Here is a 14,080-nt window from a genome sequence, read left to right on the forward strand (position 1 = left end):
GACCGGGTGTCCCAGGTGGCACCGGGGGGATCCGGGTCGAGCGTCCCGGGCGGCACCGGAGGGATCCGGGTCGGGCATCCCCCGTGGCACCGGGGACTCAGGGCATGGGACGTCCTGCAAGGTGCATGGGGTCGAGTAGCACCGGGGGGAACCGGAGGTCGCGTGTCCGAAGGACACAGCGGAAGGAACTCCCGGTGCCACCGGGGAGTGTCGGGGATCCCGGTGGAAGGGACCGGGCGGTGTGCTCCGCGCGGGGCTGACCCTCGGGGGTATCCGGTGGCACCGGGGGGGAGCCGAGTCGGGCGTTTCGCGTGGCACTGGGAGAACTGGATCCGGAGTCCCGGCGGCACCGGGAGCAGCTAGGGGGATGCGCACCCGGCGGGAACCGGCAGAGAGAGGGGTCCCGGTCCTGGGGGTCCCGGGAAGAGCCTGACACCGCTCCTTTGTGAAGAGGGTCTGGAGGAGTTTCTTGGGCTATGGGGTACCGGATTGGATTCCTCATCCCGGCACCCAAAACCGGGTCCAGCTGCAGCCAGGAGACCCGCGGCTCTGGGGGCTGCGGGGGGCACAATCACCCCGTACCGGACATCACCCTGGGATCCCAGAGCAGAGTGGGCAGGACCGGGCAGGAACAGCATGTGGGCAGCACCAGGGACCTGGCAGTGCAAGCAGGGATGTGCAGGCAGCATCAGGACCTGGCAGCGCGGTTGGGGATGTTCAGGCAAGCCCCCTGCAGGCAAACCCCCCGCTGCCCACGCAGACCTGGCAGCGGCCGCTCCGGCGAGGCTGGGCAGCAGGTGCCGGCAGGGCTGTGGGCAGCGTTACCCGCCCCCGGTGCCACCGGCTGCTCTCGCCCTCCCGGGGCTCGGTGCCAGCGGCTGCCACCCGCCCGTGCAGGCAGCAGCCTCCGGGCTGGGCACGGGCAACTGCCTGCACTCCCAAATGAGGAATCTGCAATTAGTGCCCGGCCGTGGGCAGCGCGGGGGCTGCTGCAGGAATCTGTGCCCGGTCCCTGGGGAGGTCATGGCAGAGGGGACCCCAAACGCCACCAGCACGCGGGAAAGGGGAAAATTGTTCGAATAAGCAGGGCCACGGGAAGGGTCGGGGCTTTGCATCTGCCAGGATTTGCATGCAGGCAAGGCAAAGAACCAGTGTCCCCAGGGGTCGTGTCCCCAGCGTGGCCTCAGGTCCCCTCGTGTGCATTCAGGGGGGGTCACCGTCTCCACTGAACTCACCCTCTGAGCCCAGCTGGACGGGCACAAACCCCACTGGGACACCGGGAGTGGGGCCTGTGCCACACCGTGGGTGCCAGGGCTGGACCCACACTGGGTATTTTTAAACCTGGCTCCCGGCGGGTATCGGCTTTCTGGGCGCCGGCGAGAGCTGCCCAGATTTGGCCGGGGGAAGCCGGGGGCCGGCGGGAGCTCTGGCAGCGGGGCCGTGCCGGGGCTCCGGCCGGGGGCCAGCGCAGCGTGACCTTTAAAGGTCTGGGAGATGAATTACATTATCGTCTTGCCATCGGGGTCACTCCTGGCTTGGCTTTCAGCTGGACGCAGGGCTCCGGTTGTCTCACACGGTGCCGGATCCACGTGCAGCACCGGGGGCTGCGGGGACAGAGGGTGGGCTCCTCTCCCCCCGCACCCGGGGCCTCTGCCTGCACCACTCTTACCACAAGGCCCCAGAATGGCTTGCGAGGGAAGCAGGATCCTCAAAATCTGGTTCAGCCCCAGCTCTGGCTTCCCCTGGCCAGCCCTGGGGCTTGGGGACCCGCTGGCCACGTTCCTCCCTCCTTCCCTTTTGGGAACTTTGCTAAGCCAACGTTTTGGGGAATGTCCTTTGCGCCCATTGGCTGTGCCGTGACCTTTCCCGGGGACAGGGGTGGGGGCCACCGGACAGCCAGCGGCTCCAGGGGCCCGGTTCTGGCCTGGGGGGGATCCTGGGGAAGCTCCAACGGTTCTCCCCCCATCCCCACGCTCTGCCCGGGGTGATGGTGGGGTCCCCGCTGACGCCCCTCTCTCCCCACAGAGATGCCCTGCATCCAGGCCCAGTACGGCCCCTGCGAGCGCTGCCCGGCCGAGCTGCTCAGCCCCGAGGGCGGCCGCTTCCCCATGGAAGTGGCCGGAGCTGACCTGGCGGCCGCCCCCGCCCTGCCCAGCTTCAGCACCTTCATGGAGGGCTACGCCGGCGAATTCGACGCCTTCCTGTACCAGCTGCCTGCCGGCGGCCAGTCCAGCGCCGCCACCGCCACCGCCTTCAAGCTGGAGGACTTCCAGGTGTACGGCTGCTATCCCAGTGCCTTCGGGGGGCAGCCGGACGAGACCCTCTCCTCCAGCGGCTCGGACTGCTACGGGAGCCCCTGCTCCGTCCCCTCGCCCGCCACGCCGGGCTTCCAGCAGGCCCCGGGCTGGGACGGCTCCTTCGGGGCCTTCTCGCCGCTGCCAAACTACGAGGGCGGGCAGCCCTGGGCTGAGCCGGCCAAGGGCGGGGGGTCGCAGCCCCCCTTCTTCGCCTTCGGCCCCCCGGCCCCCAGCCCCGCCGGGTCTCCCGGGACCCTGAAGGGGCAGCCGGGCCCCTCGCCCCGCGTGGACCCTCGGCTGCTGGACACGGACGCCTTCCCCCCGACCCAGGGCCCCCCCGGGGGCTTCGCGGGGCTGCCCCTGGCCCCCACCTCGCCGCTGCTGGAGGGGCCTGCGCTGGCGCCCACCAAGGTGCGCAGCCCCGGGGCGGGCGAGGGTCGCTGCGCCGTGTGCGGGGACAACGCGTCCTGCCAGCACTACGGCGTCCGCACCTGCGAGGGCTGCAAGGGCTTCTTCAAGGTGAGGGGGGACCCCCGTACCCCTCCCCGCCCCGCCCCGCCCCGCCGGGATGCTCCCACAATGCTTTGCGGCAGCGGGAGGATGCCGCGGGGTACCCCGGGGAGGGGCAGGGCAGGGAGCGCGGCCCCGAGCCCTCCCCACGGACACGGAGCCGGATGCCGGGGCTGGAGCGGGAGGCAGGGGAGGACAGAAGGGCTTTTGTTAGGAGCTCGGCGCCCCGGGCTGAGCTCGGCCGCTCCTTCCCCGCCCGCAGCGCACGGTGCAGAAGAACGCCAAGTACATCTGCCTGGCCAACAAGGATTGTCCCGTGGACAAGCGGCGCAGGAACCGCTGCCAGTTCTGCCGCTTCCAGAAGTGCCTGGCCGTCGGCATGGTCAAAGAAGGTACAGGGGTCCCGTCCCGGGCGGGGGGTCCCAGCAGGAGTGGGGGATTCCTGCTCCACAGCCTGCGCTGACAACAGACACCCTCATGGCGTGTCCCTCTCCGCAGTGGTCCGGACCGACAGCCTGAAGGGGCGGCGGGGCCGTCTCCCCTCCAAGCCCAAACAGCCACCAGATGCATCCCCCGTGAGCCTCATGACCTCCCTGGTGCGGGCACACATCGACTCCATCCCCAGTGCCACCAAGCTCGACTATTCCAAGGTAAGGCCGGTGCCACCCTGGGGCCCTGCCGGGGCTGGGGACAGATCCTAACCCATCCAGCCCAGTTCCTGACCTGTCCCCATGCTGAATTCAGACCCACCCCCATCCCAGCCCCTGACCCCATTCCCATGCCAGTTCCAGGAGTCGGCGCCGTGCGCGTTCGAGAAGGAGGACTCGGTGGACGTGCAGCAGTTCTATGACCTGCTCACCGGCTCCATGGACGTCATCCGCAAGTGGGCCGAGAAGATCCAGGGGTTCACCGAGCTGCCCAAGGAGGACCAGGACCTGCTGCTGGAGTCGGCCTTCTTGGAGCTCTTCATCCTGCGCCTGGCGTACCGGTGAGCCCCAGGGCGGCACAGGGCGGGGTGGGGGGAGCCCGGGGTGTGCCATGGGGGTGACACCCAGTTTTGCACCGGCAGCTCGAAGCCAGAGGAAGGGAAACTCATCTTCTGCAACGGGGTGGTGCTGCACCGGCAGCAGTGCGTGCGCGGCTTCGGGGAGTGGATCGACGCCATCCTGGAGTTCTCCCAGAGCCTGCACCGCATGAGCGTCGACGTCCCCTCCTTCTCCTGCCTCGCCGCCCTCGTCATCATCACAGGTGAGACCCCCCTGCCCGCTCCCAGCCCCATTGCTGTCCCCATCCCCACCTCGACCTCACACCCCCTGTGCCCCCCAGACCGGCACGGGCTGAAGGAACCCAAGCGGGTGGAGGAGCTGCAGAACCGCATCGTGAGCTGCCTCAAGGACCACGTGGCAGCGGCGGGGGCCGAGCCGGGGCGGCCCGGCTGCCTCTCCAAGCTCCTGGGGAAGCTGCCGGAGCTGCGCAGCCTCTGCACCCAGGGCCTCCAGCGCATCTTCTACCTCAAGCTGGAGGACCTGGTGCCGCCGCCGCCCATCGTCGACAAGATCTTCATGGATACGCTGCCCTTCTGAGCCCCTGGAGGGCGGCTGCCACCAGCCCCTGGCCCCCCCCGGGGACATCTGGGACCCCACCACGAGCAGCCCTGGTTCAGTGCAGGGATGTCTGGGACCCCCCTGGGCACCGCTGGGTCACCCGTGGGGTGCCCGGGACATCCCCCGTGTAACCCCTGGATCACCCCCAGGATGCTTTGGGACCGTCCCTGGATCACTCCAGAATGCCTGGGACCCCTTCCCCGATTGCTCCCGGGATGTCTGGGTCCCCCCTCAGATGCCTGGGTCCCCCCTCAGATGCCTGAGTCCCCCTGGGGACACCCTCGGGGGTCCCCCATGTGCCTTCACGGTGCCACGGTGCCGTCACCCCCCCGGGGGCATCGCCGGCGCGGTGCCCCCTCCCCCTGTAAAAACACCCCCGATGTAAATAGCGCCCGCCGGGTCCTGTACAGAGCAGGGGGCATGGGCAGGGCGGGCTCTGGCCCCCCAGCCTCGGCCCCCTCCCCTTTATATATATTTTTCTGGGTTTTCCCCCTTTTTGGCCATTTTCTGTATATAAACTTGTACGTACACTGAGAGCTCTGAGAGGGACCTTTTGTCCCGCGTGTCCCCCGGAAATGTTGGCTCTGGTGAATATTTCGGGGACTCAGGAGGGGGGGGACAGAGTGACAGGGCTGGGGACAGCCAGGAATGCCGGGGTGGGGACAGCCGGGCAGGGGGACAGCCAGGATACTGAACTGGAGAAAAACAGAACCTTGGAGCTGGAGAAAGCCAGGACACTGGAGCTGGGGACAGCGGGGATGGCAGGGCTGGGAGCAGCTGGGGTGCTGGAGCTGGGGAGAAACAGGAACGCTGGAGCTGGGACAGCTGGGAGTTTGGAGCCAGGGACAGCTGGGATGACAGGGCAGGGGACAGCCCTGGGATCCTGCAGCTGGGGACAGCCCTGGGCCGGCAGAGATGACAGGGCAGGGGACAGCCGGGGCAGAGGGGCTGGAAACAGCCGGGATCCTGGAGCTGGGCACAGCCGGGGCTCCGGAGCCGGGACAGCCGCGGTGCCGGAGCCGCACGTTGCCCACGCCGCTGCCCTTGAACCGTCACTCACCCCGCGGCGGCGGCTGCCACGGCCCCACACCTGTCGCCCGCCTGATTTATCGTCCCCAAAATAACCGCCAGGCGTGTCCGTGTCCCCCCCCCTCGTGTCCCCGGGGACGTGGCCGTCGGCAGGGCCGGTCCCGGCAGGGCAGTGATGGCGTTTGGGTCCCCATCCCAGGGGCTGGGGACAGGGCGGGGGTCCCCGGGCATGGCGGGGGGACATGTGGGGCTGCTGTGTCCCCCCAGCTTGTCACCTTCCTCCTGCTGGGCACAGCCTGGCCCCGGAGCAAACATTAACGGGGCCGGTGTGGAACAAGGGCCACATTGAGAGCGGGGCTGGGGGGGCCCCACAGTGACTCACAAGGGTCCCTCTGTCCCCCCCCCACCCCACCCCTGCAGAGGGGACAGTGCTGACGCACAGCAGGGCCACAGGGGTTGGGTTGGGGACAGGAGAGCCCCACACATGGGGCATGGGGGGCACACATCACGGCACAGCTCAGCTCTGCTCTGGCTGCAGGAGTGGCCGTGCCAAAGCTCCCCGTCCCCTCCCCACAGCTCAGGACTGACCTCTGCCCACCTTGTCCCCTGTGCCTTGGCAGGGGCTGCTGCAGGAAGGATGGGGACGGTGCCAGTAAAGCCAGGTAAAAATAGCCCCATGGCCAGTTCTGGCCACACCGGTGGCCCCAGGGCACGTTTGCCACAGCGTGTGCCTGGGAACATGCCATGGCCACAGACCTCCTGCCACCTGCACCTGGGCACGTGTCCCGTGGCAGTGGGCAACCAGTGCCCCAAATATCCGTATCCTCATTCCCCGTGTCTCTCATGTCCATCCATCAGTCCATCCATCCATCCTGTCCCCATATCTCTCATGTCCCCACATCCCTGTTCCCAGCATCCCCTATGCCCTGTGTCCCCCTATCCCTGTGTCACACTGTCCCTTGTGTCCATCTGTCCCTGTGTTCCCCTGCTTTCCCTATGTCCTGGTGTCCCTGCTGTCCCTGTGTTATTGTCCCCCGTGCCCCTGTGGACCCTGTCCCCACACACGTCCCCCCGTTGTCCGCTTGTCCCCGCGGGGGTCACGGGGGGTCAGGGGTCACCGGACGCCCCGCCCCGCTGCAGTCCCGCTGCGGGGGCCTCCAGCACAGGGGGCGCTGTGGAGCTGCTGAGCCGCTCTGCACCGCAGCGGGCGCAGCTCTGTGGCGCTTTTGGAACGAACCAAGCTGGAAAGGGGGGGATCGGCAGAACGGGAACGACGATTCCGCCCCGGAGATGTTTCACGGCTGGAAAAAACACCGGGAGAGGGGGGCACAACGTTAATGAAATAGATGTAGAATGAGGGAACACGGCGGTCACAGCGGGAGAAGCCACGGCGGCCTCCGTGGTGTGTCCCGACGGCCCCTGCGCAGATGGGATGCTCCACTTCCCTCCTCTCCGCCGTCAGATGGTCGGGCCCGGGCGGTGAGTGGGGACCGGGATCGGGATCGGGATCGGGATCGGGATCGGGACCGGGACCGGGATCGGGATCGGGATCGGGATCGGGGGTGAGGGAGGCCGCAGCCCCTGAAGGGAGTGAGGGTCCCGGCGACTGAAGGGGATCCGGGCCCTCGAGCCCGAGGGGGGCTGAGGGGGAGCGGACGGGGCTATGTGGGGCCGTGGGCGGGAGGAGGACACAGGCTGGGTCACCCCTCTGGGCTGGGACAGGGCCAGACCGCGACATCTGGGTCCCTCTGGGGTTGTGGAGGGGGGGCCCAGACCAGGACGTTGGGGTTATGGGAGGTCCAGGCTGGATCCCTGTGAGGCACTGGGGGGCCTGGGGTACCTGTGGGGTGGGGGGGGCACTCACTGGAACACCCCTGGGGGTCTCCAGAGGGGCTGCCACTCGAGGAGGGGGTACAACCAACACCCCCTCATCCCCTCCCCACCCTTGTGCCCCCTCAGCACCCGCTGCTGTGGCCCCCCCGGCGCCGCCCCCGCCATGAACTGCCGCGCCGAGGTGCTGGAGGTGTCGGTGGAGGGGCGGCAGGTGGAGGAGGCCATGCTGGCCGTGCTCCACACCGTCCTGCTGCACCGCAGCACCGGCAAGTTCCACTACAAGAAGGAGGGCACCTACTCCATCGGCACCGTGGGCACCCAGGACGTGGACTGCGACTTCATCGACTTCGCCTACGTGCGCGTCTCCTCCGAGGAGCTGGACCGGGCGCTGCGCAAGGCTGTGGGGGAGTTCAAGGTGAGGGGGGCCCGGCAGGGGTGGAAGGGAGTGGAAAGGGCCTCGAGGGGAGGAGCTCCAGGAGCGTTTGGACAGCGCTCTCAGGGACAGGGTGGGATTGTTGGGGTGTCCTGTGCGGGGACTGGATGATGCTTGTGGGGCCCTCCCAGCTCAGGGTATTGTGTGATTCAGTACAGTCCCACGGGATGTGCCCCGGGGGGGTTGAGTCAGCCCCTGTTTTCCCCCCCTGACCCCCGCTCTGCCCCGCAGGACGCGCTGCGCGGCTCCGGCAGCGACGGGATGGGGCAGATCTCGCTGGAGTTCTACCAGAAGAAGAAGTCTCGGTGGCCCTTCTCGGACGAGTGCATCCCCTGGGAGCTCTGGACCATCAAGGTGAACGTGGTGAACCTGGCCAACGAGCAGGAGCGGCAGATCTGCCGCGAGAAGGTGGGCGAGAAGCTCTGCGAGAAGATCATCAACATCGTGGAGGTGATGAACCGCCACGAGTACCTGCCCAAGATGCCCACCCAGTCCGAGGTGGACAACGTCTTCGACACCAGCCTCAAGGACGTGCAGCCCTACCTGTACAAGATCTCCTACCAGATCACGGACTCCCTGGGCACCTCGGTCACCACCACCATGCGCCGGCTCATCAAGGACACGCTGGCGCTGTAGGGCTGGTGTGACCCCGGCAGGGCCACCCTGGCTTGGTGGCACCTCTTGGGGACAGCAGCTCTGCTTGGATCCCCTTCTGCACCTCCAGAAAGCCTCTGGGAAGAGCTGGGCTCGGCCTGGCCTGTAATTGGGGGTTGCTGCTCCTTGGTCCTGTCCGTCCTGGAGAACCGGCTGGGCGGCTTTGGCCTGGCTGATGATGGGGGTGAGCCCTCGGGGCACGTGTGGCACCAGCTTGGCGTGGCACTGGGGCCTGGCACGGGGTGTTGAGGGGCAGGGTGACACCTGAACCCCACCCCTCTGAAGCACATTGGGTGCCACACAGCCAGTGCTGGCCGTGTCCCGTGTCACTGACTGAACCCCCCCTGGTGTCACCCTGTTCCCTGGGGGGCTGGAACTGCCCCCAAAAATAAAGTGTTCCTGCTTTCACGTGGAGCCTGGTCACACCCTGGCTGGGGGGCTCAGGGCATGGTGGGGGGAAAGCAGATGCTGAGGCTGAGCTGGGGGTCCCCAGTGCTGTGGGGCTGAGCTGGGTGTCCCCACTGCACCTCAGTGCTGGGGGCCTGAGTGGCTGCAGCGGGCAGGGGGGCAGTGCTGCCCACACCCTGAGTGGGGCAGCCCCAGCCGCCCCCCAGACACATCAGAGAGGGCCGAGGGTGACCCCTCCCTCCATGCAGGACCCTGCTCCCCTCCACTGCACCAAGGGGGGGCAGAACTGCTCCCTCCCTCCCTCCCTGGGCTGGGGGGGATCCACTGGGCTCCTGCGCCTCCAGGCGTGAGGGGGGCCGTGGAGAAGGGGGGGATAAGACAGGCCCTGACATCACTTAAACCCTCCCCGTCTGTCGCTGGCGCCGCACTCGCTCCCGGGAGGAAGAGGAGGAGGAGGAGGAGGAGCAGGAGGGGGCCATGAACGCCACCCGTGAGGACACGGGGCTGAGCGAGGCCGCCCAGATCGCCGTGGTGCTGGTGCTCGGCCTCGCCGTCGCCTTCGCCGTCCTCTTCCTCGGCTGCAACCTGCTGCTGCAGGCAGAGAGCCTGGCGGCGCCCACGGCGCAGGGCGAGCCGCGCCTGTCCGAGCCCGACACGGGCACCGAGGGCACGTAGGGACAGACGGACGGACGGGGCCCCCCGCACGGACAGACGGACGGGTGGCCCGCGGGTGGACGGCGCCGGGGGCAGGTAGGGATGGACAGACGGACGGGCACCCCCCTGGAGGGGACGGACAGACGGACAGGCTGCGGCACCTCTGGGAGAGTCCTCTGGGACAGCACCGGGGGCTCGTGGGGTGGATGTCACCGAGCCTGGCGGATGGACAGACGGATGGATGGATGGATGGACATGGATGGACACGGGTGGACGGGGCTGGGCAGCACGGCCTCTGCCCACACCATCTCTGGTGGCCCCCGGGATGGGGCAGGGGGTCGTGTGGATGGATTAAAAGGCCACAGTGGTGCTGGGAGGGGGGCTGGGGCCGGGCTGGATCCCGCCCTGGGCGCGGCAGTGCTGGTAATCCCCCCCAAGAGGATTAGGGGAAACTTTTATTCCCTGTTTCAGGGCTAATCCCTGGGCTGGTGGGGCTCAGGGAAGGAGCCAGGCCCCTGCCCCGCTGCCAGGGTATGGGATGGCATCCTGCCCCTCCCAGCCCCTTGGACCCCGGTGGCCACATTCTGCCCCCCCAAACTCTTTCTGCCCTGCTGGCCCCATCCTGCCCCTCCTATGTCTGATCCTGTCCCTTCACCCCCTTTTCCACTGCTCCTGGGGCTGCATCCTGCCCCCCACCCCGCTCCCCACAGCCCTTCCTGGCCCCTAATCTGCTCCCAGTCCCCCACAGCCACCATGAGAGGGGTGAGCTGGTGTCACCCCACCCTGGAACAGGGCTGGTGATGTGGGGGTGGCTCCCAAAAGCAGGTTCCCCCCTCCCTTTTAATCCCAGAACTGTAATAACAGCACTGCAAAGCCCTGCTGAAGCTCTGCCCCCTGTGTATCCCTGTGGCCCCCACGCCCGGAGACCCCCAGCCTGGGGAAGGGGGGGCACTGCAGACCCTTGGAACCCCCCTGTGAATCCCACCCCCAGTCCCCCCAATCAGGCAGTGGCCATGTAAAAGATTCCATATATTTCACATGTACAAAAAGTCACTGGGGGGTGAGGGGGTGGGGCCGGGGGGCGGGGTCCTGGGACGGTGGGCACCATCCTGCCACTCCCCCCAGCCACCCCCCCGGCCTGGCTTTGGTCCATTTTTTTTTTTTTTGGCACTTTTAGTGTTCACATCAGCACTTTTAGCGTTCACAAAGTGTCGAGCGCGGGCTGGGGGTGGTCCCCGTGGTCCCTGTGGTGGGGTGGGGGGCCCTGAAGCAGTGACACCCCTTCCCCGGGGTCCCCCCACAGCTGGATTTGGCCTCTGTCTCGGGTGGTCTGGGGGCGGTCCGGGCGCAGGGACGGGGGTGTCACCCGCCAGGACGGTGGCACGAGGACATTTCCCCCCAACCCCTGCACGGTGTTGGGACAGGACAGAGTCCCCCCCCTCTGGCACCTGCAGGGCAGGACGGGGTGAGGAGGGGAAACTGAGGCAGCTCCAGCCCCTCCTGCCCCCAGCCAGGTCCTCGGCCTCTCCTGGCTACAGGCGGATGCACCTGCGGGCTGTGGGACAGAAGGGACAGTCAGGGACACTGTTGGGGACAGCTGGCCTGGCCCAAGGGGGGGCCCAGGTGACCTCCCCTCCCAGGGTACAGGCAGCTCAGGGTGAGTCCTCCCGCTCTGGGATCCTGCAGTGCACCGGGACCCTGTGCTGGGGTCAGTCAGTGGGCTGGGACCCTTCCCTGGGATCCAGTATTGCATTGGGATCCTGTCCTGGGATCCAGTATTGCATTGGGATCCTGTCCTGGGATCCAGTATTGCATTGGGACCCCACTCTGGGATCCAGTATTGCATTGGGATCCTGTCCTGGGATCCAGTATTGCATTGGGATCCTGTCCTGGGATCCAGTATTGCATTGGGATCCTTCCCTGGGATCCAGTATTGCATTGGGATCCTGTCCTGGGATCCAGTATTGCATTGGGATCCTTCCCTGGTATCCAGTATTGCATTGGGACCCCACTCTGGGATCCAATATTGCACTGGGACCCCACTCTGGGATCCAATATTGCACCAGGATCCAGTGCTGGGATCCTTTCACCAGGATCCTGCTCCATTCCAAGGGACCGGAGGGTGCTCGGGCACCCCAGGGTGACAACATGCGGGGAGGGGGCGTGCAGGAGGGGACATGCAGGGCCAGAAGGGATCCAGGGGGGGATCCGGGGGGATCCAGGCATGCAGTGGTACCTGGGGACTAACAGCTGGACTCGTCGTGGTGGGACGGGTCGCAGAAGAAGCGGGAGCCCCGCTTGGCCGTGCGGGCGGTGAAGGGGACGCTCTTCAGCGCTGCGGGGGGCACGGGCGGGGAATGGGGGGGGGGGGACAGGGAGATGTCAGCCCCCGTGGCCAAATTGGGGGCAGGGGGGACAGGGAGATATCAGCCCCTGCAGCCAGGGGGGCCGGGGCAGGGGCTGGGGGGGCCGTACCGGTGATGATGTCCTCGATGGTGCCGTCCTTGCCCTCGTAGACGGGCCGGTGGTCCTTGGCCTGGCGCCGCCGCAGCTCCGCGATCAGCTCCTGCTGCTGCCACTTGTTGCGCTGCGAGGGAGGCTCCAGGTTAGGGACACGGGGGTCCCTGCTCTGCCCCCCCATCCTTCCCAGCCCACCCACGCTCACCTTCTCCTGCTTTTTAGCCTCCTGCGCCAGCAGCTTCTCCCGCATCACCTCCTCCTGCTTCTTCCGCGTCTCGTTCTCCTGCTCCGCGTCCTGCCGGGGCACCGGGGCGGTGAGAGCCACTCCCCCAGTGCCACCCACCCTCTGTGTGTCCCCTCCTGGTCCCACCTCACCTTGTAGGAGCGGATGAACCGGACAAAGACCGGGAAGAAGACGGACGGGGGGGTGGTCTTGGGGCTCTCGCCGAAGTACCGCACCACGGTGTTGTAGGCGTCCTGGCACGGGGTGGGGGCGGTCAGGGACGGGGCAGTGCCAGGCTCGGGGTGGGGGGTTGTGAGGCACAGGGGGGCACCAGGGGCAGGCACAGCAGGGCAGGCGCGCACAGGGAGCGTGCAGAGTGAGGTGTGCGTGACAAGGAGCGCGCGAGGATCGTGCAGAGCAAGGTGAGGATGACCAGGAACACGCAAGGATCGTGCAGGGCGAGGTGTGGGTGCCCAGCTGTGCCCGAGGCCCACGCAGGGCCTGGCGGGAGCCGCCCTCACCTCGGCCGTGCGCGCGTCCCGCTGCAGCCGCTCCAGCTGCCCCTCGTTGCCCCCCAGGAAGGAGCGGAGCACGGCGCTCTCGTGCATCCCACACTCCCGCCGCAGCAGCTCCATCCCCCGGCCCAGCTCCTTCACGTCCAGCAGCACGTTCTCCAGGGACACTGCGGGCACAGAGGGCGGGTCAGGGGCCCTGCAGGGTGGGCATAGTGAGGTGGGGGGTGCTGTGGGCACGGGGTTTGGGGGGGCACCTGCTGCCGCCTTCTCCACGAAGTGCAGCTCCTGCCAGAAGGTCGCCAGCTCCGGGTACTTCTCCCGCACCGTCAGGGCGATGAAGTGCAGCAGAGTCATCTTCCTGTCCGTCGACTTGGTGTCCAGCAGCTGCAGCAGGATTTGGGGAGGAGGGGGGTGGTCAGAGATGTGGGATGGGACCCCTGGGGCCCCAGGGAGCCGGGGAAGGGATATGGGGGGGGGTCAGGGCTGCCCACCAGGTCCAGGCTCTGCAGTTTGAAGCCGTAGACAGCGCCACGTTTGCTGCTGTTCATGTAGTTGCCCAGCGCCAGGATGATCTGCAGGGGCGAAGCACAGGGGATGGGGGGTGCAGAGCAGCAGGATTGGGAGGTCAGGAGACAGTGGGACCTCCACAGGACCCCTTCTTCTCCCAGCCCCAGCGAGGCTGGAGCGCAGGACCCCCACCCAGCCTGTCCCCACCTCCAACATGTGCTTCAGCTTCTGGGAGGACTTGACGGAGGCCGAGGCCGCGATGATGGCGTTGAGTTGCTGCAGGGGGGACAGCACGGGGGGGGGTTCAGCCGGGGTAGGGGGGGGTCCAGCAGGTCCAATCCCCTCCTTTCCCGGCTCCGTACCGGCGTCAGCATCTGGATGTTGTCGGCGAAGTTGCCAAGGAAGGCCATGATGGCCATGCGCTGGGGCAGCCTCTCCACCTTGCTGAACTGCAGCATGAACCGGTCCTCGTCCGCCAGCTCCTCCAGCGGCTTCCGCTCGCGCTCGTACTGGCGCAGCGCCTTGGCCTCGGCCTCCGTGGGCAGGAACCGCATCAGGCACTCCACGAAATCCACCGGCAGCGTCGCCAGGTCGAACCTGCCCCGCGCCCGCAACGTCGGGGAGCAGCTCCCAGCAGACCTCCTGCACCCCAACCAACCCCCTCTGCGCCCCCCTGCCAACCCCCCCCCCCACTCTGCCTGGACCCCTCTGCATGCCAACCAACCCCCAATTTCCCCCCCCAAGAGTGGGGCCGTACGTGTGGATGGCCCTGCAGATCTCGTCGGCGCCGCGCCCGGCCTTGCGCAGGGTGATGGCCAAGTTCTTGGCGCGGTTGGCCTCCAGCAGCGTCACCTTGGTGGCCACTTTCTGCGCCGCCTTGCTCTTGGCACACACCAGGTCCAGCGCCGGGCCCTGCGCCTTGGTCTTGAACAGCTCCTCGAAGCGCTCCAGGT

General features: G+C 67.6%; 3 protein-coding genes across 7 annotated transcripts in view; 2 read left to right on the forward strand and 1 right to left on the reverse strand.

Moving 5' to 3' along the window:
• The first annotated feature begins 1,998 nt into the window (after nucleotides 1–1,998).
• NR4A1 (nuclear receptor subfamily 4 group A member 1) lies at nucleotides 1,999–4,656 on the forward strand. The gene is made up of 6 exons (XM_027907864.1): nucleotides 1,999–2,816; nucleotides 3,070–3,199; nucleotides 3,306–3,457; nucleotides 3,593–3,795; nucleotides 3,877–4,055; nucleotides 4,134–4,656. Exons 1-6 carry the CDS (start codon nucleotides 2,028–2,030, stop codon nucleotides 4,388–4,390), a joined length of 1,710 nt encoding a protein of 569 aa, XP_027763665.1. The 5' UTR covers nucleotides 1,999–2,027; the 3' UTR covers nucleotides 4,391–4,656.
• Nucleotides 4,657–6,781: 2,125 nt separating this feature from the next.
• ATG101 (autophagy related 101) lies at nucleotides 6,782–8,768 on the forward strand. The gene is made up of 3 exons (XM_027907870.1): nucleotides 6,782–6,919; nucleotides 7,400–7,688; nucleotides 7,938–8,768. The coding sequence occupies exons 1-3, from the start codon at nucleotides 6,873–6,875 to the stop codon at nucleotides 8,340–8,342; spliced, it is 741 nt and encodes a 246-aa protein (XP_027763671.1). The 5' UTR covers nucleotides 6,782–6,872; the 3' UTR covers nucleotides 8,343–8,768.
• Nucleotides 8,769–10,716: 1,948 nt separating this feature from the next.
• The window catches only part of FMNL3 (formin like 3), a 12,384-nt gene continuing 9,020 nt past the window's right edge, over nucleotides 10,717–14,080 (reverse strand). For 3 of the 5 annotated variants that reach the window (XM_027907859.1, XM_027907861.1, XM_027907858.1), the window contains 11 exons: nucleotides 13,885–13,904; nucleotides 13,490–13,724; nucleotides 13,335–13,403; nucleotides 13,112–13,192; nucleotides 12,875–13,004; nucleotides 12,627–12,787; nucleotides 12,258–12,359; nucleotides 12,088–12,177; nucleotides 11,898–12,009; nucleotides 11,659–11,757; nucleotides 10,717–10,977 (listed from right to left, as the gene is read on the reverse strand). In XM_027907859.1, coding sequence (XP_027763660.1) covers nucleotides 11,666–11,757; nucleotides 11,898–12,009; nucleotides 12,088–12,177; nucleotides 12,258–12,359; nucleotides 12,627–12,787; nucleotides 12,875–13,004; nucleotides 13,112–13,192; nucleotides 13,335–13,403; nucleotides 13,490–13,724; nucleotides 13,885–13,904 — 1,092 coding nt within the window. In that variant the 3' untranslated portion in view covers nucleotides 10,717–10,977; nucleotides 11,659–11,665. Of the gene's footprint in view, nucleotides 10,978–11,658; nucleotides 11,758–11,897; nucleotides 12,010–12,087; nucleotides 12,178–12,257; nucleotides 12,360–12,626; nucleotides 12,788–12,874; nucleotides 13,005–13,111; nucleotides 13,193–13,334; nucleotides 13,404–13,489; nucleotides 13,725–13,884; nucleotides 13,980–14,080 lie in introns of all 5 variants that reach the window. The other 2 variants (XM_027907862.1, XM_027907860.1) reach the window with 2 other exon arrangements.

The sequence above is a fragment of the Empidonax traillii genome, unplaced genomic scaffold (assembly GCF_003031625.1).
Source record: "Empidonax traillii isolate 1590-97213 ecotype Southwest subspecies unplaced genomic scaffold, ASM303162v1 scaffold1555:size184083, whole genome shotgun sequence".
Classification (NCBI taxonomy): Eukaryota; Metazoa; Chordata; class Aves; order Passeriformes; family Tyrannidae; genus Empidonax; species Empidonax traillii.